The 24,201-nt window shown below is 39.5% G+C and overlaps 1 protein-coding gene across 2 annotated transcripts in view; it reads left to right on the top strand.

Moving 5' to 3' along the window:
- The window catches only part of CNTNAP2 (contactin associated protein 2), a 1,159,974-nt gene that overhangs the window by 957,629 nt on the left and 178,144 nt on the right, over positions 1-24,201 (top strand). For both annotated transcript variants that reach the window (XM_056337119.1, XM_056337120.1), the window contains one exon: positions 4,192-4,319. In XM_056337119.1, the coding sequence (XP_056193094.1) occupies positions 4,192-4,319 (128 nt within the window). The remainder of the gene's footprint in view (positions 1-4,191; positions 4,320-24,201) is intronic.

Genomic DNA, 24,201 nt, shown 5'->3' with positions numbered 1-24,201 from the left:
TTGCTTGCCCTGGTTTTAATCCTGCTAATTAAAGCTTGCTTATTTCCAAGTAACTCACTTCCAGATTATTAAGTCTGCTGCCAAAATTGCATTGTTCATTAAAGTCTCTGTAATATTAGCTCTTCTTAACAGTTCTAATATAAATAACATTTTTGCCAGATATTTTTGGAAGGGAGAAAATACTAATACTTGGCACATCCATACCCTTCATGATCTTTTTTACAGACATTCATTTGCAGATACTAGCTGGACTGAACTGTTTTATACCTCCCTCAGACATATTATGGAAATTCAGGGATTACATTAGAGGTGCTTGCATAGTAAAAAGACTGGTCTTGTGAGAGGTGGACAATTGTATGCTTTTGAAATGGAAATACTTGGGAGTTTGTATTCTTCAGACTGCTGCTAATAAATATATAATATGCGTTGAACACAGCAATTTCAATCCGGTAGGTGTTTTATATGAATTCTCAAAACAATTCCAGTTCTTCAGCTCCTGTAAGCCTATCTTTTAAAATTAAGACCATTCCTACCTGTAGTATGTTTTTTATCTGTTTTCCTGTGTAGGACTGGACCAATAATTAAGTGATGTCTAACCAGATCAGAGGAAATAAATTATTCCAGTAACAGAAGTCTGGTTGTATGAAAGCATTATATAAACAAATAGTGATACAGAATCTTATCATTACTTCGAGTATGTCATTTGCTGATATATGCATAATGCATTTCTTTTTTACATACCACAGAAGGCTATAAAGAGTAAGTAGATGATCGTAATCAAAACAATGATAAATCCTACACTAATATCTACTGCTTTCATTCAAAGGCACCCTGAAGCACTTCACAGACTGTTTTATATAGGAAAAGAAATTAGAAATAGAAAATTACATAGAGATTTCATCAATATCTCGTGGTAATAATTACAGGATTTGATCAGATTCATTCATCTCCCATTTGGCTATTAATAGGAATATGACACACTCTGAATTCAATCTTTATTCTCTTAAGGGGTTTTTCTTTGGTGAGGAAAAACTTCAGAGACTTTCTCCACCCTCTTAATGTGCAAAGTCTTTAAATACTGGCAGAAGCATTATCACTTGCTGAACTGAGTGTTCCAGCTGTGGTTATTTCTAAGTGCATAGTACAAAGTCAAGCTTTATAATCAGCCCTTGGTTTATAACTTTTATGACTTTGTCGGCCCTGATTAGTATGTCCAGAGGAGCTACTGGTACCTTAGAAAAGCGTAACAGAGCCACTCCATCTCCTGAGTGTATTCATCTTTTTGGTGCGTGCCTGGGCCAAAAGCTATCATTACCCCTTTTTTTTTTTTTTTTTCTTTTTCTTTTTTTTTTTTTTTGTTAAGAGCAAATGAACTACACAGGTTCTGGTGGAGAACAGACAGTGCAGTTTTCTCAGCTCTTAGTCCAGTTTTCCCAGCCCTCCACAGCTTCTGCCTGCAGAATGCATTTCCCGCAGTGGCAAGACAAATAAGCGATTATCAGAAAATAAGGCTAAGTCTGAAAATGGCAACAGCTTTAAAGTGACAGTATCACTAAAAACATAAATAGAATATTAACATGAGTAGAAACCTGACTAGTAAAGAGGGAGAGAATTGTTGCTGCTCCTTTTTATTTCCTTCACAGAAGCTGCTGGTGACAGGAAAAGCACTGTCCTTTGCTATCCTTGTTTGGAGCTGAAATATTAGCTCTCTTTGTGAGAGGGGGAAGGCAAGAAGAGAAATGCCAATAGTTTTCTTTGAAGAAGCCTTTATTTTAAATAGATATGTCCATCTTGAAAGCATTCTTTGAAATAGTAACAATCAGCCGGGAAAGCCAGTCTCAGAGGAAAATCTCAGAAAGAGGAAAGCGATGACCTACATTTATCCTCTATTAGAAGGGAGTGGGTCCCATGGATACAGGTCTTTAGCAGAGATGGAAGATTAGATCTACATACCTGCCTTTGTTATTCACCCTTTTCTTTCTTAAAGGGAAAGTCCTTTAATCTCCCTTTCCTTATATCGCCCGGTTCCAAATTGATGAATGCGATACCTTTGTAAAGGGCGTTGCAGTTTGGATGAAAGGCAGTTTGCTAGAGCCGAGCACAGTCGGCAGGAGCAGCCTGTGCGGTTCCCCTCTCCCATGTTCCCTCCTTCCTAGCGATGCCCTGGAGAAGCCTCACCTGCACGACACCTGCTAGAGCTTTGTCACCCCGGAGAGGGTTGATGAGCTCCCCAATGAGATGGACTGGGGGAAGGCAAGGGCTCTGCAGGGGAGGGGCACGCAGATTAAGGGAAACAGTCATCTGATTGAAAAACTCTAGTAGTTAAATCTCCAATTACTCTCATCATCAGAAAGAACAGGCCTGAGTCCAGTGAACTGTTGTTCAAAAATGTGACAGTTGTTTTCTTAATTACTTCAGTTGCGCTTCTTTGAAAAAGAATGGTTTGCCTTCCATCTCCTGCGACGGACCCAGTGAGGATGGTGACAGGAAACGCTACTGGAAAACAGTACCATGCTACTGGGAAACTGCAGGCATCGCCACAGACTGTGGAGATCCCTGCTGTGTTTCCCAGTTGTTAGCAATCTAGTGAGTCAGATCACGGAGTCATCCAAGTTATAGATGAAAAAGACTTTTCGTTTCCTGGGATCCTTACAAGTCACAAGCATGGTCACACTTCAGTAACTTTTCCAGATCCTGAATTCATCTGTCGCGACAGAGGGAAGACACAGTCACTCAATATGAGTGATCAGCAGACTTCCTTTATTGTGTCTTACAGTCATCTTTTATGCCTTGTTATAATTAGCTCATACATATTACAAAAGTTAAGCTCATTATTGGTTAGTTGCCTAAATATCAAGCCCGCCTCTAGTTTCTCTTCTATAGTTATTTGTTCCCACCTGCAACATTCTTTACCGACCGCGATCTTCCTGTTATTGTGTAACAAGAAGAGCCAAGGACAGTGTATTTTTGCTTTACTTCAGATAAGCTGAGTGCAATGTGCATTTTTGTCCAGCCAGCTGGACTATGTCTATGTGACCCTTTTCAGCTAGCCAGTTATCCACATTCATCCTTCATTCTGTGGTAGTTTTTGAACAAAGGAATTGAGTTTTAGATCAAAAAGTTGCTTACTTTAGGTACTCAATTACATGACAAGGTACTGACAAAAAGAAAGAAGAAAAAAGAGAGCAATACATGGATTATTTTTCTTCCTCTTACTTTGATTTCTGTGAAAAAGTGCAGTCCTAACACTATAGATATGGCGCGGGTTTTTCCTGTGTGGCTATTTTTGGCCTTCCATGTTGTTATGGAAAAAAACCCAAAACAACACCTGAGAGATGAGGTACCTAATTAAATTTGGGGTTTTTTATTTTCTATTTGGAAGAAACAATATGCAACATGCCATCTGGAATCAGCTCCTGAAGTGATAAAGGAAAAATGTTATAACTGTGCATAGTGATTCCATCTAGGCATGGAAAAGGCACCAGGTTACTCACTGCAGTTGAAATGAGGAGCTTTTAAGCATGACTCTAAATTTAATTTTAGTGAGCTTGCTAACTAAATCGGGGTTTGAGCCTGGTGCTCATAGTTAGATTCACAAGTTTAGGCTTTTTTGGACTTAGACACTTAGAACTGACAGGACTAAGATGACAAGCCTTTTGGGGTAATTAGTCTTTAATTTCTCTTATTTAATGTAATACTAAAAATGTTAAATATAAAAGCAGCAGCGTTTCCTTGGTATGCAGAAGTCATATCATTAGGATAATAATTGGCAGCAACCAGAGCAAAAAAGATACACTTCTAGGAAGCATTAGGCTCTTTTTCCCTCTCAGGAGACATCAGCAAGGAGGTCAACGGCAAAGTGTTACCTGCTACTATGGAGCTGGTCAGTCTGGGAAGCAGGGAGACTCACATAAGCCCAGCAGAGTCCTGGGCTGGCCACAAAGCAAGCTGCTCCTCTATGTTCCAGGCTGACAGGAGCTGCTATCCATCTGTGTTCCAGCAAACAGGCACTGTTATTGCTCAAACTGATATCGTTTGAGACATGTTTTTAGATGGTGACACTGTAATGGTGTAATTGCTGCGTACCCATTCTTTTGGTGCTTATTTCATGGAACAATAGCAATGATCGAGGAAATTATTGTAATAAATTTCACGATTGCTTTCTGGTTTTTCTCTCTCTCTGTGATACAGGAGAAAAGATGCTGGGATGTTGTCATACAAAGAGCACCTACCAGTCAGTCAGGTAGTGGTTGGAGACGTTGACCGGCCTGGGTCTGAAGCCAAGATATCTGTGGGGCCTGTGCGTTGTCAAGGAGATCGTAAGTTGGCTGGGTTTCTTCCACTTACTCTTGGGGAGAAAGCAAACCAAATTGGAAATGGGTAACTTTGTACACACCCCATGCAAATTCAGAGAAGTGTCTGTCTACTCAGAGACTTTTTTTCTGTGAAAGCTTGATGTGATTTGAGAAATTTTGTCTATGAAACTGCACATATAATGGCTCGTGTTTGCATTTAAAATATCGATATTTGTTTTTATTTTATGGTAAATGCAGCAAGTTTGATTATTCAGCTAAGTTTATGCAGATATAAGCAGTAATACAGGTTGCATAAGAACATCTCTCACCATCTGTGCTTCTGTTGAATGCTCTTGTCAGTGTCATTGTCATTGCTGTGCATGTGACTGTAAGATATGGTTATGGGATATAAATAGTAGCATGATGGCAAAACTTGTTGCCGTGAATTCTGTTTACAGGTGTATAAAATTGGACAAGATTGTTATCAGCTGTTAACCATATCAGGGCTTGATGTTTGCATGTAAAACATTGGGAGATTTTTAGTGGTAGTCTCTGAGTTCCAGGCTGCGTGCTGGTAGGAGGTGTACATCCTCCAGTGTGGTCAGCAGGTCGTAGAGTAAGTCAGTTTAATAGATAAATTTCCACCTCACATGCAAAAAAAAAAAAAAAAATACAGATGGAGTGAGGAGGATTGTATTCTTCCTTCAATCTATTTTATATTTCAGAAGATGAAATTCATCGCCGCAGGCAGAGCAACTGCTTAAGGCCCTTTTAAACCACAGTTCAAAAGCTTAAACTCTCTGAAGTTGGCATGCGCGTTAGATCTGTCCTCTGTATTTGAAGGCCATCCTGTTATAAGAGGTGCTGTAAGGAAAGGTTGCCTGGTTTAATTTCCAGTAACTAATATTTGCATGGTCTATAAGGAATACAAAACCCATCCTCAGGTGCTGGTGGAGAGTACGATAAGTCAGCCTATGAGATGCAGTGATGTAGAAATACCGAATGGGTGTGCACAGTACATGCAGGTTGAACAACCTGCTTCGATCCACCATCTAACAGGGCGCAACAGGGATGAGTGTGGTTTGCCTTTCCTCCTCTGCCACTTTACAGCTTTACAGTGCTCTCCATCTGCATGTTCCTAAGTACTTTACAAAGGAGGTCTGCATTACTGAATTATGTCAGGGGCTGAACATGAGCCAGCAGTGTGCCCAGGTGGCCAAGGCAGCCAACAGCATCCTGGCTTGTACCCAAAACAGCGTGGCCAGCAGGGCCAGGGCAGTGACCATCCCCCTGTACCCGGCACTGGTGGGGTCACACCTGGAATCCTGTGTTCAGTTTTGGGCCCCTCACTGCAAGAAAGACACCAAGGGGCTGCAGTGTGTCCAGAGGTGGACAGAGGGCTGGGGAAGGGGCTGGGGCACAAGGCTGATGGAGAGCGGCTGAGGGCACTGGGGGTGTTCAGCCTGGAAAGGAGGAGGCTCAGGGGAGACCTGATGGCTCCCTACAGCTCCCTGAAAGGGGCTGTAGGCAGCAGAGGTCAGTCTCTGCTTCCAGGTAACAAGTGACAGGACAAGAGGAAATGACCTCAAGTTGTACCAGGGGAGGTTTAGATCAGATGTTAGAAAAAAATTCTTCACTGAAAAGGTGCCCAAGCATTGGAACAGGCTGCCCAGGGAGGTGGTGGAGTCACCATCCCTGGAGGTGTTTAAAAAACATGTAGATGCAGGACTTAGGGACACAATTAGTGGTGGGCTTGGCAGTGCTGGGTTAACGGTTGGGCTTTATTATCCTAAAGGTCTTTTCCAACTTAAATTATTCTATGATTATCCCTGCCTTGAGGTAGAGCAATTAATCTCAACTGAGAGGTAATTGCATACTCAGGGTCATCCAGCAGGACAAGGACATACGAGAGTTTTCTGGGTCCCAGTCCAGTGCCCCAAAACCCAGTGCCATTGCTCAGGGACCCAGCTGAAGCACTTAGCCTCTTTTTCTGCTTGTGGTCTTTCTGGATTGCGCCAGTGATCCCTCCAGCTTTTGTTAATGAATCTGATGCCTAAGAAGAAGAAATAAATATCATAGGATGTTTGCAAACTTTCACATCACCTATTTGGTGCTTATTTGTGGTGTTTGACTAATCACAGGTCAGTTTGTGTTTGCTACTCAGCTGTGTTTGATAAACATTCTCATAATAGGCTCTTACAACTGATGACTAAGAAATAATGAATAGTATGTTCTTGTGTCTGTATTCCTCATATCCTGAATCTGAGTGTTGCTAGAAATATCAGTCTCTAAAGTATGAGCCATTTCTAAATATTAGTATAAATGAAACCTTATTTGAGCAGGGAGTAGCCTTTATTAGAGTGTGACTGAGGACACAGCTATCTGGGAAACTGAATGGATGTATTCCTAATATCGTGATTAATTGAATTTTTTGTTTGAAATTACAGGTATGATTTGTAGTTTTAAAACTTTGCCCATGAATAAATTTGAGTTTACTTCCATAGCTATATATTATTATCAAAAAGCTGTTATAAGGTTTCTCAGAGGAGATAATATAAACCCCAGTCCTTTGCAGTTAGCAAAAGCTCCAGTTTTATGTTCCCGCTGCATTTACTAAGCATTGTCCTTCATATTCTTTCGTGATCCTATACACTGTCTCACAGCTTGTGTAAAACAAGGTTTCTGTGCTTTTGTTCCAAAGGGAAGGAAAATCCAAACTGCTGAATTTGTGGAACGGGGTGTTCAAAACCAATTGATCCATGTTTGGTGTATTACGTGCATCAAAACCAACATTATTAATACTAAAGAAGTTGACTCTCATCACAGCCCAAGGAGTTCAGTTGCATGTGTTTTGTATGTCGTTATCATTGTCTAATCTTTGAGGGTGGTAAATGAAATTCAGTTAGAGGTATGAAGACTTGCAGAGAAATACAGAGTTTTCATCTAATTGGAAGGAAGAGGGAAAAAGTCAAAGTGCCTAGCCAGTCAAATAAAATTTTACCTAAATAGGTAAATTTCTCATTGGATTTCTCATTGTGGTTGTAGAGCCTGCCAGTACTGTGACAACTTATCTCATGTTGCCCTGAGGGTTGTCCATGGCACGTGATGTATCAACCCACAGCCCAGTGACAATTAGCAGCACATGAAGGGCCATATGCTCACATCAGAAGCACAGTGTAATTTGCTATGCACTTCACAGCTACTTCTGTCTAACATCTAGAGACACTGCTACATCACCCAGGCCCAGTCACAGCTGTACCTGAGAACTGTAAGAGTACTTCAGAGCTACTGGCATTTGCAGTCTGCAAGAGCAGACAGCTGAAAGCTTGCTGTTTCAAGGGCAAGGAGGATTAAAGAAAGCAAAAATATGCCTGTTGGCTCATGCAGTTCCCTTCCTCCCATACATATCAAATTCTTAAAAAATCATTCAATTGGGGCCATAACAATTGACCGTTCCTACACTATTGACTGACTGAAGTAAATCTGAAAACCATTCATCTTGGTGCCATTTGTTTGACATGAACCAAGGAACATTAGGAATGTAGTACACATTGCAGAATCGTAATTGTTCTCCTATTGCAAAAATCACTAGATTCTTCGTTCAGAAATATAGATTTTATTTTGGTCCCACAAATGACAATTTCATTTTTCTATTCCCCTGATTTATGACCTGATTAAGGCTGCTCCGGGCAAGCTTGGATGGTGGCTATTGTTGGAAATAAAATCAGAAAACTTGGCCACGCACGATTATCCATCTTTCTGTTCCAGAAGTATTCTTCATATTTAACTGCACTCACAAAACACTATTTGCATCCTGAAAAGTAGTCAGCAAAAAGGGCCTTTATTATCCTCTAAAGATCTACTTAAGCTGCTGTGTTCTACCAGAATGATGAAAACTCATCTGGTCATTGTGGAAAAAATCCCATAAATCTTGCCTGTGGGCTGCCTTGTACCTTGGATGAAATTTCGAGGATTTCTCTTTTCCATTTGATAATTTAGTGTTGAGGAATGCCATGTAAATATTTAATGATTTTTTAAAGTGGTGACCTACCAGGAGAGCAGACTTATCCAATTTTATGGAGAGCAGGTGCATAACCAGGATATGGGTGCAGTGGGCGTTTTGGCATCGTATTGCATCCAAAGATCAAGCAAGGAATTTATCAAATGTCAAGTCTACCCAGGCTTAAAGCAAAGCCGTCCTTCCTGGCCGCTGCTGTATGAGCGTTGTGCTCACAGAATGGCAGTGGCAGTTTATCAGCAGATTCTCAAGATCCTCTAACCTGAACTGTAATGAAAACAGGGAAAACACAGATCTAACTTTGACATTTACCAGCCCTGAGACTCCATAGTAATACTGGATAAGGAAACTACTCTTGTTTTTCTCAAGTGATTGTGTTTTGTGCAGATCAAGAAAGAAGGGCCAACATAGAACATTAATTAATCAGCTTTACTGTTCAGGTTAAGTTCTTTGAGACTACTTAAAATCCCTTTACAGACATATTACAATTTACTAATACTAATGCAACAGCACCTGGATTCCTCAGCCCCACTGCATTTGGCCTTGTCCAACCAGTAACAGAAAGACCTTGTCTATCCCTTTATGTTATTCTACTGTAAAGCAAAAGGGCACTCTGAGCTTTTTCCCTTTAAAGAAGGACACACATATGTTGGGGGTTTCCTTTCTGTCCAAGCTCAACCTGAGGTGGTAGATCAAGGCTGCAAAAATGGATCTGGTAATTTGTTTTGAAACCAAACTGAAGAGCTTAGCTTACTGTGTTGGGGCTATTGCTACAGAGATTTCGTAAATAATCATATTGAGTCAAAATTACTTTTGTGACTTTTGGCACCTTTTCAAGACTTTCTTTTCATCCCCCTTAGGAAAATACTGGTGTTCTCAAAGCTGCTATATTTGTAACCTGATAAGAGTATCCTTTTCACAACAACTTCCAAGGATTTTGAGTCGTGTCTGCTCTTTATAAGTGCAGAGGGGAACAGGCTGACTATTCTGCTCTAGATTTGCCTTTCTCCTTGAGTCTCTTTTCCTTTTGTCCCGTTTCTGCTATAGCAAAGGCAGATTTAAGGGGGAGATGGTTTTTACACAGCTCAAATTTATGTTTTTTCCATCTCCTCTGATATATAGTTTTTACTTTCCCAGTAAGACTTCAATTCCGGAGCCACGAATCATCCTTTGTATTTTACCTCTATTATTTTTAATCTTCAAAATGTGGAGGAGGAAGCAGCTGCATTGACTGTGGTTCTCTCTAAGCTAAGTTCTCATAAAGACTGGTATCAGCCCTGTTCATGTAGGACCTGCAGTGACAGACAAAAAGTCCCCTTGACAGATGACAGAAATTCAGGGACAAATCAAAACACGATTCTTACATCAGTGCATTGATTTTGTGTGTGCGTGTGCGTGGAACTGTGTGTGTGTTCTCAGGGGAAATATACCTTGAAATCTTATTCTAGTCAGTGATTTTGACCGTGGCTCGTCATTACTCCTTTCATGACCTGATGCTTTGTTTCTTTCACTTCCAAATATTGCTTTTGGCTTTACTCTTGTACTTTCTTATCAAAGGTTCCAGTAGAGTTGGCTTATTTAATCAGACAGTGGTGCAGACATGGGCATTTTTGGGGGCTCTGGGTTTGTATTAAACCCACTAAATCAGACAGCCGCTGCCAGGGTCAGTGCCTACAGACTGGTATTTATATATATATAATACATATATAGTTACCCCTTATGCATCACATGTGCAGGTTGGTGACTCAGAACTGTTACTTGTCATGAAAAATAAATCTATTGTTTCATCTGCATGCTTAGTCCATTTTCGTTACATTCCAAATTGAGGACATTTTCAATATCTTAAACTTGGGTTTGAATGGTACCTCCTGAGTTTCAGAAAAAAAATAGCACTGCACTTTTCAGTAACACATGAAATGTATGAACAAAGTCAACTCTCTAGTAGGATGAACAATGTGTTGACTCAGACCAGCAGTGACGCTACTGTTACATATGCAGGTAAAGTAAGCTGGAGAGTATCCCAGAAAAAAATAAATTTGAATTGGTAAAAGATCCAACTGGAATTTCAATAGAAGCAATTTACTCCTACTGTCTTTTAGGCAATGTTCCAGTAATATAGTGACTTGTCTTACAAGTTACTGGAAGTGAAAACACTGTATCAAATGAAAGTTAGCATTATTGATAGCCTCCACTCAAAAACCAAACCAAAACAAACAAAAAAAGACAAGCCCGAGTGTTTGCAGCTGGCCTCTTAAATGTATAAATAGGTGTGAAAAAAAAATTGGGGTTTGAAACTTCTGAAGCAATGATTCCACTGGAAATTTGTGTGATGAGATTACATAGCTGAAGTTTAGGCAATTCCCATTTGAGGTGTGTACTTCTCTGCTACTCAGGTTAGAAAACTAACAAAAATTAAATTTTTCTACATTTCCCTATTTTTTGCTTGCATGACTAGATATATCTATATCTATTTATTTTTACGAATTGCTTGACTTTGCAGTCCAATGATACATTCAGTAGATTAAATCCAGGTCAAAACTTGATCCATCCAAGAATTTAACTTTTTTTCCCCAGTAGCTGTAGCTGCCTTTAGTTAACATAAACATAAACATTTGTCTGCTGAATTTCCACAGCCATTACCCCAGCATGTCTTTACGTGTTGCAGTGGATTGTATCTCGAGCAATTCAGGTGGAATACAGATTGACTCAGAGAACATCAGGACATTGTGCTCGCTGGTTATGACAGTGTTTCTGATGCTACCAGCAAAAGAGGAGAAAGAAAAGTTTCCTTTCAATTAAAGCAGCCTGACAAACAAGAAGGACTATTTTAGACTAGTTTGATTTTTTCAGTGGATTTTGTTGAAAGCAATAAAATAACAGTGTCTGCCTTGGGTGGGGACCATCCAGTTCAGTTAATCAAATTACTGTCATTATTCCTCATATGTGGTTACCTTCCTCAGAGACACAACAAAAAAAATTACCCACCAGGTCAGCTCTCTCAAACTTTCTAAGGCAAGAAATTAACTTTTTTTACAGTTGTTTAATACCTGATTGCATCATTCCCTATAGTTAAGTCTATCCCTTTCTCTTCACCTTTAACCCTGTTTCATACTGCGTACTTTGTTTCTGTTGTTAATTTATTTTTGTATTTGTGCAGAAATGTTTTCTGCAGCGGGTGGTGCTGGAATGCCCTCCTGCAGTGCCTTGGTGTTCCTGAGAGGACTCTACCTTCCTCACCTCCCAGGAAATCTCAAGCTCTGGCCAGTTGTCTCGTACAAGTATGGGCCATTTCTGGCCATGGGAATCAAATTTTGCCTGGCCTGAAAATAGGAGCTGGAAAACCTCCATTGTTCACATGAATTTAGGGCATTTCTCTCTCACCCTGAAATATACAAAGGGATTTGAAGGTGGACATAGGCTAGAGTATGTCCTCTCATGGCTTCTCTTACACATATCCTTGTATCCTTCCTAAGCAGGAAAGTGCTCCAAGTACTAATGTTTTTGGCTGGTAGTTTTGTCATTCTTTTTTTGTTTGCAATCAGTTCTCAGCAGCACTGTAACTACACTCAGAAGTGATTCTCTGATGTTGTAAACCAAAAAACTTTGAGTTTAATTTATAACATACTGTTATGTAAGTTTTCAACCAGATAAGCTCTCCTTTAGATGATCCATGGTGGACAGTACCAAAACGAGAAGACCAAACATCTCTGGAATTGCAGATCAGCTTGGAATTGTTGAGGTTTGGAGGGTGGGGGGTGGTAGGTGGTGTCAACAGCATTTGAATATGTATGGCTAAAATTATTTAAGTTCCAAAAACTATTTTCCTTCTTCATGGCAACACTTCATCTGAGCTAATCATTCTAGATACCTTTCTCCTACTCCTTTGCTTTTGTACAACAACAGACATTCTGGCCTAGAAAATTGGGAGGAAATAGTCTCTAGAGCACTGTAATTCATTGAATTGTAATTCACTGTGACTTCCTTGGGAGCTCTTTATACATACCATCCTGAATGTAAGGTTCCTTTTATATAATCTTGAAAACCCAACAAGACATTTGTAAGATTCTAGATTTCTGTGTTCATGCACTCACTATAAGCTGTCAACATTTCTATTGTAGAACACCTTTTTCTAAGGTTTATAACATGACCATGTTCAAACTTGGCGTACAAGTGTATTCATGGAATAAATCCTTGTAAAGTGACCCAGTTTTAACAGATATCATATTGACTTTTATATGAATATTCTCTAATGTATCGCGCTCACTGTCAGGTTTTCTTCTGTTTGCTTTCTGAAAGCAAAAGCTAGCCATGAGTGCTCCTAATCTCATCGAGCAGGAAGAAGTAGATATCACATAAAAATTAACCATCGTCCTAGAAGGACATGTCTTTTTATTTCTGACTGAAGCAGCAGGATGCCTGCAAAGAGTGCAAAAGAATAAAGGAACAGTAGAGTTAAAATTATAATTTTGGCATATTGGGAAAACCAGTTCCCCATACATTACAAAGGTTGTGCCATAGGAAAATCAGTAATCCAAAGTTAAAAAAAAAAAATTAAAAAAAAGAAGGAACCTTTATATGGGTCTGAACTTGTTAGAACATGTAGAAGGCACATCCTTTCAACAGCAGGCATTGACTCTTGATGTAGTTTGACCCCTTCATTCTTTTCAGGCTTTGCCAAGATCTAGTAGAGTCTGAGTGGTTCAGAAGAGTGAGACTTCTGCTGCTTCTTCCCGTACTGGTGGCATATGGAAATAGTATAGATTACACTTTCATTTAGTGCATATTTTCATTATGAATACAATTTACATTGCTGGAGACTTTTCCTTAAGGACAAGAAAACAGTATGCTCTGAGTATCTCTTTTGAGGGGAAATGCATTTAATCCTTGTCATCTTTACTATATACTTGCCTGCCAGTTACTTTTTCTGAATTTAGGTATTTAGAGTAACATGGTGCCGCAAGTTACATCCCCACACTTCCCGGATTCATCATGAACTGTAAACCGGTTGGTGGGAGAGACATTTTACCTAGTTTAAGACAGAAATGGACCTGCCTAGTATCAATTAATTTTCACATGCCTTCAGTTCTACCTAAATGTATATGTTGGTATAAACTACAGAAGGCAGTTCATTGAAATTTCAAAGCAATAATAAATTTTACTCTTTTTACATATTTTCTGGAAGTAATGAAAACATAGGACAATCAATGCCCATGATCAATTCTCCAACCAATTGTAAAAGAAAAAAAATGGTGAACTCCATAGGGGAGTTACGAGCTTTATGTTTCACAGATACAGAATTCAAATGCAATTAAGAGCTAATTTTATTCAAATTCCCCTCATCATTATGATTATATTACAGGATAATTTTATCTTTAATGCAAAAAAGAAGCATCTGAAACATTTCATGTAAAGTATTGTCTCTAAATTCCTCGGGAATTTAAGGAAAGAGTCATTAGTCTGACAGATGACACACAGTAGCTGTTCATATTAAACTCAAATCCTGTTAAAGTTATGTTTTAATTATAATTTCAAACATTTTACCATCTATGTGATTGTAATGCATATTAGTATCTTACCATACCTATAGCAAAGTAAGAAAAGCAATTATGCAGGGTACAAAATCGAAGGATGAAAAGATGAAACAATTCCCATAGCGCGTGGAGGACCAGTGAGAAGGCGACGTCGGTCAAGCAGTAAGGAACTAGGGGAACCTGAGACTGAACTGGGGAATGAGGAGCTGCTGGAATCCTGTCAATTACATGCACAAATTGACGGTCACCTTTAAATTTCACTCCATGAATATCTGAATAATCTCAGAAATGAGGTATAAAATGGAGGAAATTATCTATGTTCATATTTTAGGTGGAACTCCTTCTCACTTTAACACTTTTGGCCTGTGTATTCCTGCAGCACTGAGTGACATTTGAAGAGCAGAAAGAACAGAAAAAAGCAAAAAATGATTGAAGGTGAGGTAGAGTGAGGTCAGTCTCGTTCATTGCTATGCGTAAGTTATGCAAATGCAGTCTCATTTAGACATAGCTAAGTGAGTGGCAGCAGGATGGAGGATAGCCAGTTATACAGGATCTCGTTTGACCTTGCAGCGCCTAACACCTGGCACACAGCACAAAGTGACTCGCTAACACTAAGAACTGCCCAACCACCAAGATGGGGAAACTCATGAAGAAGAAGTTGGGGACCCCCAACGCTTGTTAAACTTGCATTGATCTCTGTACTGGGGAGCCAAGTTAACTCTAATGGTGTCTAACACAAGATTTTAAAATGGCTGAACTTACTCTAACCAGTGGTTGAATACGAAGGAAGGTTGGGTATGAATTCCACAGTCACGGCTGTGCTTCATGACGATTTCTCATCCCACAGGCTCTTCTCCCCATGCTTTAATTGCAGGGCTGCATTCTAGCAGCTTCTCTTCAAAACGCTCCCATCATCAAGTTCTCTTACAGTATTTGGTGTATGCACAACATCCCGCTTAGTGTTTCGCAGGATTTTCTAAAGGAATGTATCCTGATCCTTCTCTCACAGCACACCATTCTGGATTTTTTGTGCAGATATATGATGTGGTGCCTGAAGGAGCAGCTTTTAGTACAACAGCTTGAGAGAAGCAGAATAGATACAATGCGAAGAATTAACCTCCTATTTGTTTTCTCTAATCTCTTAACATTTCTTTCTGACCTTTCTCTTCTATGGAAAAAATTGCAAATGTTGGGGGGGAAAGCACTAGAAAACTGTAAGAGAAATACGCAGAATTGCCTACCTACTCCCTTTTCCATTGATGATGCCATGGAGGACTTCCACTATTCAACTTCTGGGTTTGAATATGCTGGATTCCAGATTAAAGTTGCAGCCTGTGAAGCGCCATAAATTCAGTACTTAGAAAGCAAGTTTCAGAGGAAAAGTTCCAATTCCCCTTCATATATTCCTCTTTTCTGTGCTAAAAACTTATCTTTTTGAGGTGCCTACTTGGCAAAAAAAGAAGAAATTTGAAAACACTGATAATTTTATTCAAGGTTTTACGTTTGAATCAACTCAGATAGAATTAAAAGGAGATGAGTGGAAAATCCTTTACTTTACAAAATTGTATTTTTTTTCTCATTATAGAAATTCAAGGCAGTTCTACCCATTTACTGTTAGGAGCTTACAGTAATCTGTACTTCGAAAGTCTTAGCTAAGCTTGCAGAATCTTTCAGCTTTCAGAAGCTTTCAACTTTACAATATTAAGCAGCAAATTCTAACATTTTTATATGCCTGTATTTCAACTCTCATTTGTGAAGAATCATCCGCACATCTGATTTGGTCTAATTCAGAGGACCAATATTTTTCATGAGAACAGCTTTCAGGGAAGCAGTTATGGAAAGAGAGGCGATAGTGACTCACAGTTTCAAGATCTTCTTTTTGGCCTTTTTCTACTTATCAATTTCTAACACGCACACTGTATCTATATTTTATTATTTACTTTTGGTTTCATGAACTTCTGCAGATGTACAATTTTTGCCTTATCACTGCAAATAGTTCTGCTTTTGAAAACTGAGGAACTAAATCAGTGTAAATCAGTTATTAGCCGCAGAGCGCAGTTCATATATCTGTGCCCATTCACCTGATTATAATTTTTTTTAGATTTGCTATTACAAGGTTAAATTTAAAACAATTTATTGTTATGAACTGATATTGTGTCTTCATATTTCAGAGGCAGGGAGGAGTAAACTTGATCCCTATTTTGCAAGATATCATCCAGGAAAATTAAGATGATTCTGAAAACATGGTAGAGAAGGGATTTTCCCAGGAAATACTTTAATTTCTGATCCCAAGATGAGAGAAAATTCTCAAAACCACTTGCCGTACCAACAGTGAAAAACATAAGAAGTCATTTGAAACAGAAAAGGTTGGTTATCAAGCCAATTCCCATTGATGGAAGGATATCATTGGGACTTTGACTTTCAACATATTACAAAAAAGCCTTTTTCATCACTGTTTATATTTAAAAAATAGATAGGTTTTGAACTAAAAGACTTTTTGAAATGTCCAAATCAGAGTAAAATTTTCAAAACAATCAGCTCAGTGTAGTTACATTTCATGAACAATGCCAAAAAACTTGCAGTTTCTTTCAAAACTTTCAAAAGCTTCAGTGTTTTGTAAAAATGACAAGGTTTTGTTAGAAAATGTGTAACTAAATGACATATTTGCTTCATGGGAGGGACGCTCCTTCTTTCCTTTCTTGAAATGCACATTAATTCCCTATGCTGAGATGGAGACTTACGAGCTTTTGCTTTCGTAAACTAAAAATAAGCATTCTTACAGTAGCTGCAGTCCTGCTTTAATTATAACATGGTTAACTGATATTCTACCCATCCATATGCTGAAGTTTATCTCTGTATATCACCATGTAGAGAGAGCTCTCCCCTGTTCTCTGTGCACACACTGTATTTCAGGTGGCTAATCTGATTGTCCTCCGTAATATCGTAAGGTAACTTGGGGATCCCATAATGACAGCCAGTTATTAAATAAAAAGATTGTTATCATACACTGCATTGCCGCTATCCCAGTCTCATAAAATCTGTAGTACTCCAAGATGCAACCAAATAAAATTAAGATGCTTAAAGCAATAGGCAGGATTTGAAAAAAATGGAAACAGCATCTGAAGCTGTAAATTCAAGAGATAGATGTGTCTTTGTTCACAACTTGTTAACAACTTCCCACGGCAACAAGAAAGAAACGGTGTTTTGTTGAGGTTTTGCTTTAATCCATGAGCTGTTTGAACCTTTAAATAATAAAAACGTATAGACTTTCATTATTGTATTTCTTTCTCTTTTTAGCCCTTAGTTGATACAATTCTTTTGCATTGTACTGAAAATATTTTCCAAAGGAGGGGGGGAACCACCAGTTGTATGAAGAGGACATATGGAAGCCAACAATATCAAACACAACAATACAGCAATATTTCAAAAGCAGAGAATATGCCAACTTCTAGTCAGAAAATCTGTTGGATGATGACACAGAAAAAAAAAAGGAACATTTTATTCTGTTGTTGCAAATTGCGTTATATCTTTCTCACCATCCAGATCAAGACATCAAATTCTTAAGGGTCATGTAAGGTATTTTGCAAGCGTTACTGAGCTCAGCTGGAAGAATAGTGCTTAGAATCATAAGCTAATTTAGGCTGGAAGGGACCTATGGACATCATTCAGTCCAATCTCCTGCTCAAAGCAGGGCTAACTTCAAACCCTAGCCAAGTTGCTTATGGCCTTTTCTATTCATTTTATGCAAATTTCTGAGGATGTCTTTTCTGCCGTCTCTCTGGGCAACCTGTTCCAGTGCTTAAACACTCTAATTGTGAAAATATTTTCCTTATACCCAGTGGGAATTTTCTGCATTGCAATTTGTGACTGTTGTCTCTTGATCTTTTGCTTTGCGCTTCTGAGAAAAGCCTGGATTTGTCTTCTCTAGAACTACCCATCAGGCAGTGAAGGCAGCCGTTGGCTCCCCTCCAAGCCTTTCTCAGGAGAAGCAAACCTAGCTCCCTCAGACCTTCCTCACACATCACGTACTTCGGTCCTAGAATGTTTGTTAAATATATATCTACTGAATCAATGGAAAGGGCAGAGATCACATGCTTATTGGTTTTCATGAGTCAAGAACTGTAAGTCAGGCGTTTCCTTCTCCTGGGTTGTACAGGACAATCCCACTAACAGGTAACTACTACTGATGCGGTAGCCCAACCAACATGGAAGGTGTCTTTCCACATTTGGCTCTTCTCTGTAACTGGTGCCAACAGCATCACCAAGCAGCTGAGAGACTTCAGCGTGATCTGTTTGTGTTTGTAAAGCAATCACAAATCTGTAGTGTTCAGAGGAAGGGAACATCAACACGAAAATAACCCTGGTTCCTTCCTGATCCTCAGTACCGTGCGAGCAGTGCAATGTACATTGTAAACAGTAATCTAATCTCTGTTTGACCTCTTGTGGACATCCTAAGAAACCAGAGACCTAAGAACTTATATCAGGAGCTGCACTGCCTATTTCCATCAATTCTCCCCAAATCACTTCCATAAATTTATCAAAATCCTATTGTATAAGTGTCTTGTCTGCAAAAGTATTCCAGTCCATCTCTCCTCAGGTAGATAGAAAACAACTTCTAATTTGCAATCAGCATGAATTCATGTCCAATCTGTATCCTTTTGATCTTGTACCTACACTAATCTTTTGCTTAAATTCATCTTGCTTCCTAATCAGTACCTGCAAAATGCATTCATGAAGTGCATTTTGTCTGCTCTCAATGTTTTATCTAAACTAACCCAGCCAAACTCTTCTAATTCAGTTTTTGTAAAACATGTTCCTTTTACTAATCATCCTGATGGACTTCCCCAAGTACCAGATATATTCTGGTAGAGAAATCTGACCATAGTCCTTCATTTCGTTCAGGTTACTCAGATGCTAAAAGATGATCATTGTGCTTCTACATGGCCAAGGTTAGAATTGACCTGAAGACCATCTCTAGCATTTCCATTCCTTTCTGATTAGCCACAGAGCTACTGCTAGGCATCCAGGCCTCGGGCTAGTAATCTCCACTCACATCCAAAAATAAAACCCCAAGCCAAGAAAGACCTAAACCAATAGGAAATTGTTGATGTGCTTAGTGATTTATCAGGCACAAAACGAGAGTGTGTCCTGCCTCCAACAAATACTTTTTGATGTTGAAAGAAAATGTCAGCGTCTGTTCATATCAGCCTTATTTTATGCAATACTGTGCATGAAAATAAGGAAATAACTCCAGGATTTGCCACAATTTTTTTTCCTTTGTAAGCTCGGTATGTAAAAAACAAAATTATTCATAAATAATATTCAGATGTTTCCACAGTCCACCTGCAAAATTTATTTTTCTGGGCTCTGGGAATTCTGAATTCTGCTGACTGTATTAAACATGCATGGTAAGAAGAATGATTAGACTAGACCTTTCCCTGGAGACCTTTAGAGAAATGGTGGTTTATGCTGTAGATTTCTCTCTCCACCTTGTTCCTCATCCCCTCTCTCTAGCTGTACTCACTCTCTTGAAGAGTCTTAGGCAAGTAAACATCATCACTTATCACAGAAGGCAAGCCTGGGGCCCTCCACGTCTCTTCCCTTTTATTTACACATGAAGAGTCAGTAGTTCAGAGTGACTGAGCTATGATCAAGGAGCTTCCTGAAATTAAATTCATTAGTAAAAGAAGAAACATTCCAGACGTGCACAGCACAGCTTGAAGTACTCAGCTGAGGAACTAATTAAAGACTGATAGCTGAGTGGGTAATGAATAAACACACGTTGCTGGTAGAAATAGCTAGGACAAATACGCGTGCTCCCAGTTATATTTGACGGGAAATTAAATTATCACGTATGCTGAAATAAATTGAACAGTGAGAGCTCTCCTGCAGCTTTTAGGCACAGTTCGTCCTTGGGTGTGAGACAGCAGGCAGTGGGATCAGCAAGCGGAGCACCTGCAACAGTGCCTTCTGCAGCTCTCCAGCCTTGGGCAGCGCCCTGCTGCTGCCAGGGTCTCATGCACCAAGGGGGACACAGCCTGCGCAGTCTGAACTGAGATGTCCCGCATCTCTGAACACAAGCACAGACCTGTTCAACCCTGTGAAGAAGAGGCTTTGAGTGGTGTTTCTTTGATGCACCCCCTTCCTTTGCCCATCACTCTCTGTGCCTCCTGCCAAGGGATGTTTCTGTGGGCAGTCACCCGTGCAGTACTCCTAATATCCCATACCAGCATCAGGGAGTACCTACTTGGGGTAACCAAAGAGGTGATGGGAAATTAACATTGGGTCACACTGTGGACCTTTAGCTTTGCAGTTTGAAGAGCATTAGATTGTTCCTGCAAGGAGCAGATGCAAATAGCAGGGCTGCCTGTAGCTTTTAAAACATTTAATGGTATCTTTTTGTATTAGATTTGTAGACTACGATACGCTGCACACCAGCCGTTTCCAGAGGCTGCGTTTTGCACAGCGGTCTGTAAATGAACAGAGAAAACACTGTTTATGACATGATGGTAGCCCAAAGAGATACAACCTTTGAAAACATAGATAGAGAGGAACTCCTAGGGGAACTCAAATGGTCATTACTAGATGAAAAACATTAATCTCAAGATAGGTTTGATAATAATACTTATTGCCAAATGGAAAGTTGAATTCAGTTTTAAAAATCCCAGACACTAGGAGCCTGATGGAATTTATGAGGATGCTTTAGAAAGAACCCAAGTGGCTGCACCCAGGGTCATAGAACTGCCTCTGATACAGAGCATGAAGGTTTGCCACTGCAAATATATTCCTGCTCGTACCAGCACCGAAACCTTCAACATGATTTTACACCCTACCCTAAAGGAGGCATTGGGGTTTGTCTCTCTCCCCCTGTAGCAGACCCAGACATAAGGGCACAAGAGAAAGTCAGGGTTCTTTCACTCCACCTATCTGCAGTCAACATTTTATTTTGCTCTATGTGTTTATGGTAAAGGATACCCGAGCCAAGATATCTTGCACCCCTCCCTGCCTGCTTCCCTCTGTCTGCCTGTGGCCCATTGCACTCCTGCTGCGTGCTGGTTTCAGTCTGACCACCGCCACCCTGAGAAGCAAAGGGGTTGGCGCCTGCCCCCTGTCACTCTGCATGCCAGGGAAATCCTTCTGGTGATCATACCCATGAGTTGTGCCTTAGTTCACAAATCATTTACTTTGGTGGTGTTATCAATGACGCATGATGCTATTTGGTGTGATAATTCTTCATGCCACTGGTGGTACAGATTGCTAAACATTTCTGTTATGCCCAACCGGGTATTAGAACGTGGGGGTGGCTGGTATGGGAAATACAGCTTACATCCCCTTGATTCTCACGGATGAGGTCAGGGAGCAGGAGGGTCAGTTATGAAGTTTAACCTACATAAGTGTATTTCTGTACTGACAGGTATTTAGACTTTTACTTTTCCTTGGAGTGTTAAGGCCCCTGTGAAAGCTGTAAGGGCAGAGAGGCAGAGGGATCCACTCGGCAGGAGTTCAGAAAGCTGGCTGCACTACTAACCATCATCATAGCTTAAAGATATCACCGAATCCCCTGTAGCTGCTGTCATTGACATTTCTGGGGGCTTTCTACAGTGAACTCCACAATCTCCACGGCTGCAGCTAGCTAAAGGTATAAGATATTTTGTGATTCTGTTCAGTGCTTGGATCTATTCTAGCTCTTTTACCCAAGATATTTATTCCAGATTTTCTAGGATCCTGACTTGGCATAGGTTAAACAGAGCCAAAGTATCAGTTTGGAGACATTTTAGGTTTTATTTGGCTTCATAAAGTGGAGGGCGTAGATTACATTGCCAGAAGGGAAAATATGAATAACTGGACAGTTGAGCACGTGTGCTTTTGTTTGCTTGTGTTTTCTGGGTTATTTTGTTTCATTTAATAGTTTTGAATGGCATGTGGACACAAAGCCCTGTTGTTTCTCTGCTGCCTGCGAATAAGCTCTATCTCTACTCCTTGTACCTCTGCATTTGTGAAAGACAGGCATATGTAGCCCCAGCATTCAGCATTAAGCTGATCTGGATAGCAATAAATAGAAGTTATTTTAAGACTCCCTCACACAGATTAAGTTTGCTAGGTGTAAATCTAGGGTTGATATTGTAGGCTTTCCAATAGCATAGCTTTTAGGGGTGTATTGGTTGAGGTATTTTTGTGGGTTTAACCTCGGGACTATACTGCTTCCTGCAGCTGCACCTACAATTTACAGAAAAGGTACGCTCCAGCAAAGCTAGCTCTCACAAAGAATACTTGGGATTTACATGCAGTGTTTTCCTTCTTTTTAAAATCACTTAAATGCATTGTGACTTACTGATACTTAGAATATTTCAAGTCTTCTTCTATTCCAGTAACAACTTAAAGAAATCTTCTGCTACAAAGATTTTTTATTCACATCAAATTGACACAGCAGCGACAAAGAACTACTGCCAGCTGTAACATCTGATGAGTTAGTAATTCTTGGAGTACTGCTTTGCGGTTTTTGAAGTACTTAAAATATTGTACACCTAGGAAACAATGTGGCTGTCATTAAGAGGTCTGTATTTATTGACCATTGACTATGCCAGGTTTTTTGCATTTGCAACACAACAGAACTAACACATCTCAGGCTCTGTTGCATCCCTGTTATCAGGGACCACTGTGAAAACACCTTCTAAAACACTGACTTGTCTGCACCTTTGAAATAGAGAAGACAGGAAGAAAGAAACTCTAAAAGCATAACACAGGAGAATACTAGGCCTTACAAGAAGGTTATGTTATTTTAAAATCTAACACATATATTTTACAATATTATCTGTCTTCACTGATTTTCAGTTTTTCACCCTTTTTTACCCCTTTGGCCTCTTGGAGTTTTTCTTTTTTCGTTTTCTAGTTTTCTGTTTTCTATAATCTGAATTAATTTTCCTATCTCCTTCACCCAGAGTGTATGAGCACATCCAGAAGGGCACCTCAGGGGCACAAATGACCCATACATCTATGCAGAAAAAGCCCAGCTACAGCAGAGTTCTTAAATGCTGCTTCTCAATTGTCTTCATTTTTACAAAAGACTAAACCAGTACTAACTGAACAGTCCCTGACCTCTGGTTGAAAAAAAAAAACAAAACAAAAAAACCCCACTAATATAGAGGTGGAAGCAGGATGAGGGCAAACCCAGCTTCATGTGTTTCAAAAGTACATTTTGTATCATTGTGCCAGAGCTTGTCCCCTTCTCAGACTCACCCATAAGGTGAGGAGTCGCCTTCAGGACTGTCACATAAGTTTTCAGCAGGAGAGACAAAGTCTAGCCGTACCATTTCCTCATCAAATTGACTTTCAGTTCATCAGGCGTCAGAGATGAGCTGCCTGGAGATGGCTGTATTAGCCCTGCTGTGCACAGAACTTTTGGAATCAAAATCCCTTTCTTCAGTTGCTGATGCTCAACAATATGTTTTAAATACAATTTTACACTAAAACCTGTTGGAATTCAAATTTTGAGTGGAAATGGGAATCACTCAGTGCAATGCTATTATTTTACTTTTGTTTGGGATGGGTGAACGCATGAAAAAATTCTCATTGACAGGCTTTGAGATTAGAAGAATGTAAATTGTCAATTTTTATTTTAATATGGAAAAAAATTAAATGCTAAAAAAACCTGCTGTTTCTACTGTGGAAGTTTTTCCAGGGTAGTATATGAACTTAATTACGCACTGTGCAAAGTGTAGTTTAATAAATATTTTTATTTCTTCCACACACAAAAGCTCCCTGAAACATACCAGATTCTCAAGTTCAATATTAATTATAAGATAGAAATGTAAAGTATATCCACCATAATGCCGCCCATGAGATTTCTAGGCCGTTAGTAGTATAACAGCTATAGGTTTCTACTTTTAAGCTGTAGTTTTGATCCCAAAGTACTCTGAAGATATTTTTTAAATACAAACAAGCTTATTTGCTGCTGACTTAGAGTGCTGTAGGATACAGGGTTCAACGGCATACGGAGAACTTAAAGCCAGGTGAGGATCATGAAATTACTAGGGAAATTTAAGATGATAGGTTGTAATTGCCCAAATGATAATTTTACTACAGATGAAACTCTACTCCTCCTGAAAGCATCTTTTCATTTTCAGTTACCCTTAACAGAGGTAACTGTAAAAATATTTCCTCACACAATAATAAGTAGGCAGGGGAACTCCTTGCCACAGGACACTATGGATGCTGGGATTTTACATGATTCATAAAGTGATTGACAAATCCAAGGAGGAAAACCATACCCAGGTTTAGTAAATATATTGACACTTCTGTATCACAGAGTGTTTGAGCTACAGGTCTCTGAGCACTCAGGAAGCATTCTCAGGGAGTA

This window comes from Falco biarmicus, chromosome 4 (assembly GCF_023638135.1).
Source record: "Falco biarmicus isolate bFalBia1 chromosome 4, bFalBia1.pri, whole genome shotgun sequence".
Lineage (NCBI taxonomy): Eukaryota > Metazoa > Chordata > Aves > Falconiformes > Falconidae > Falco > Falco biarmicus.
Note: the sequence above shows the minus strand (reverse complement) of the source record. Positions and strands in the feature narration are given on the sequence as shown.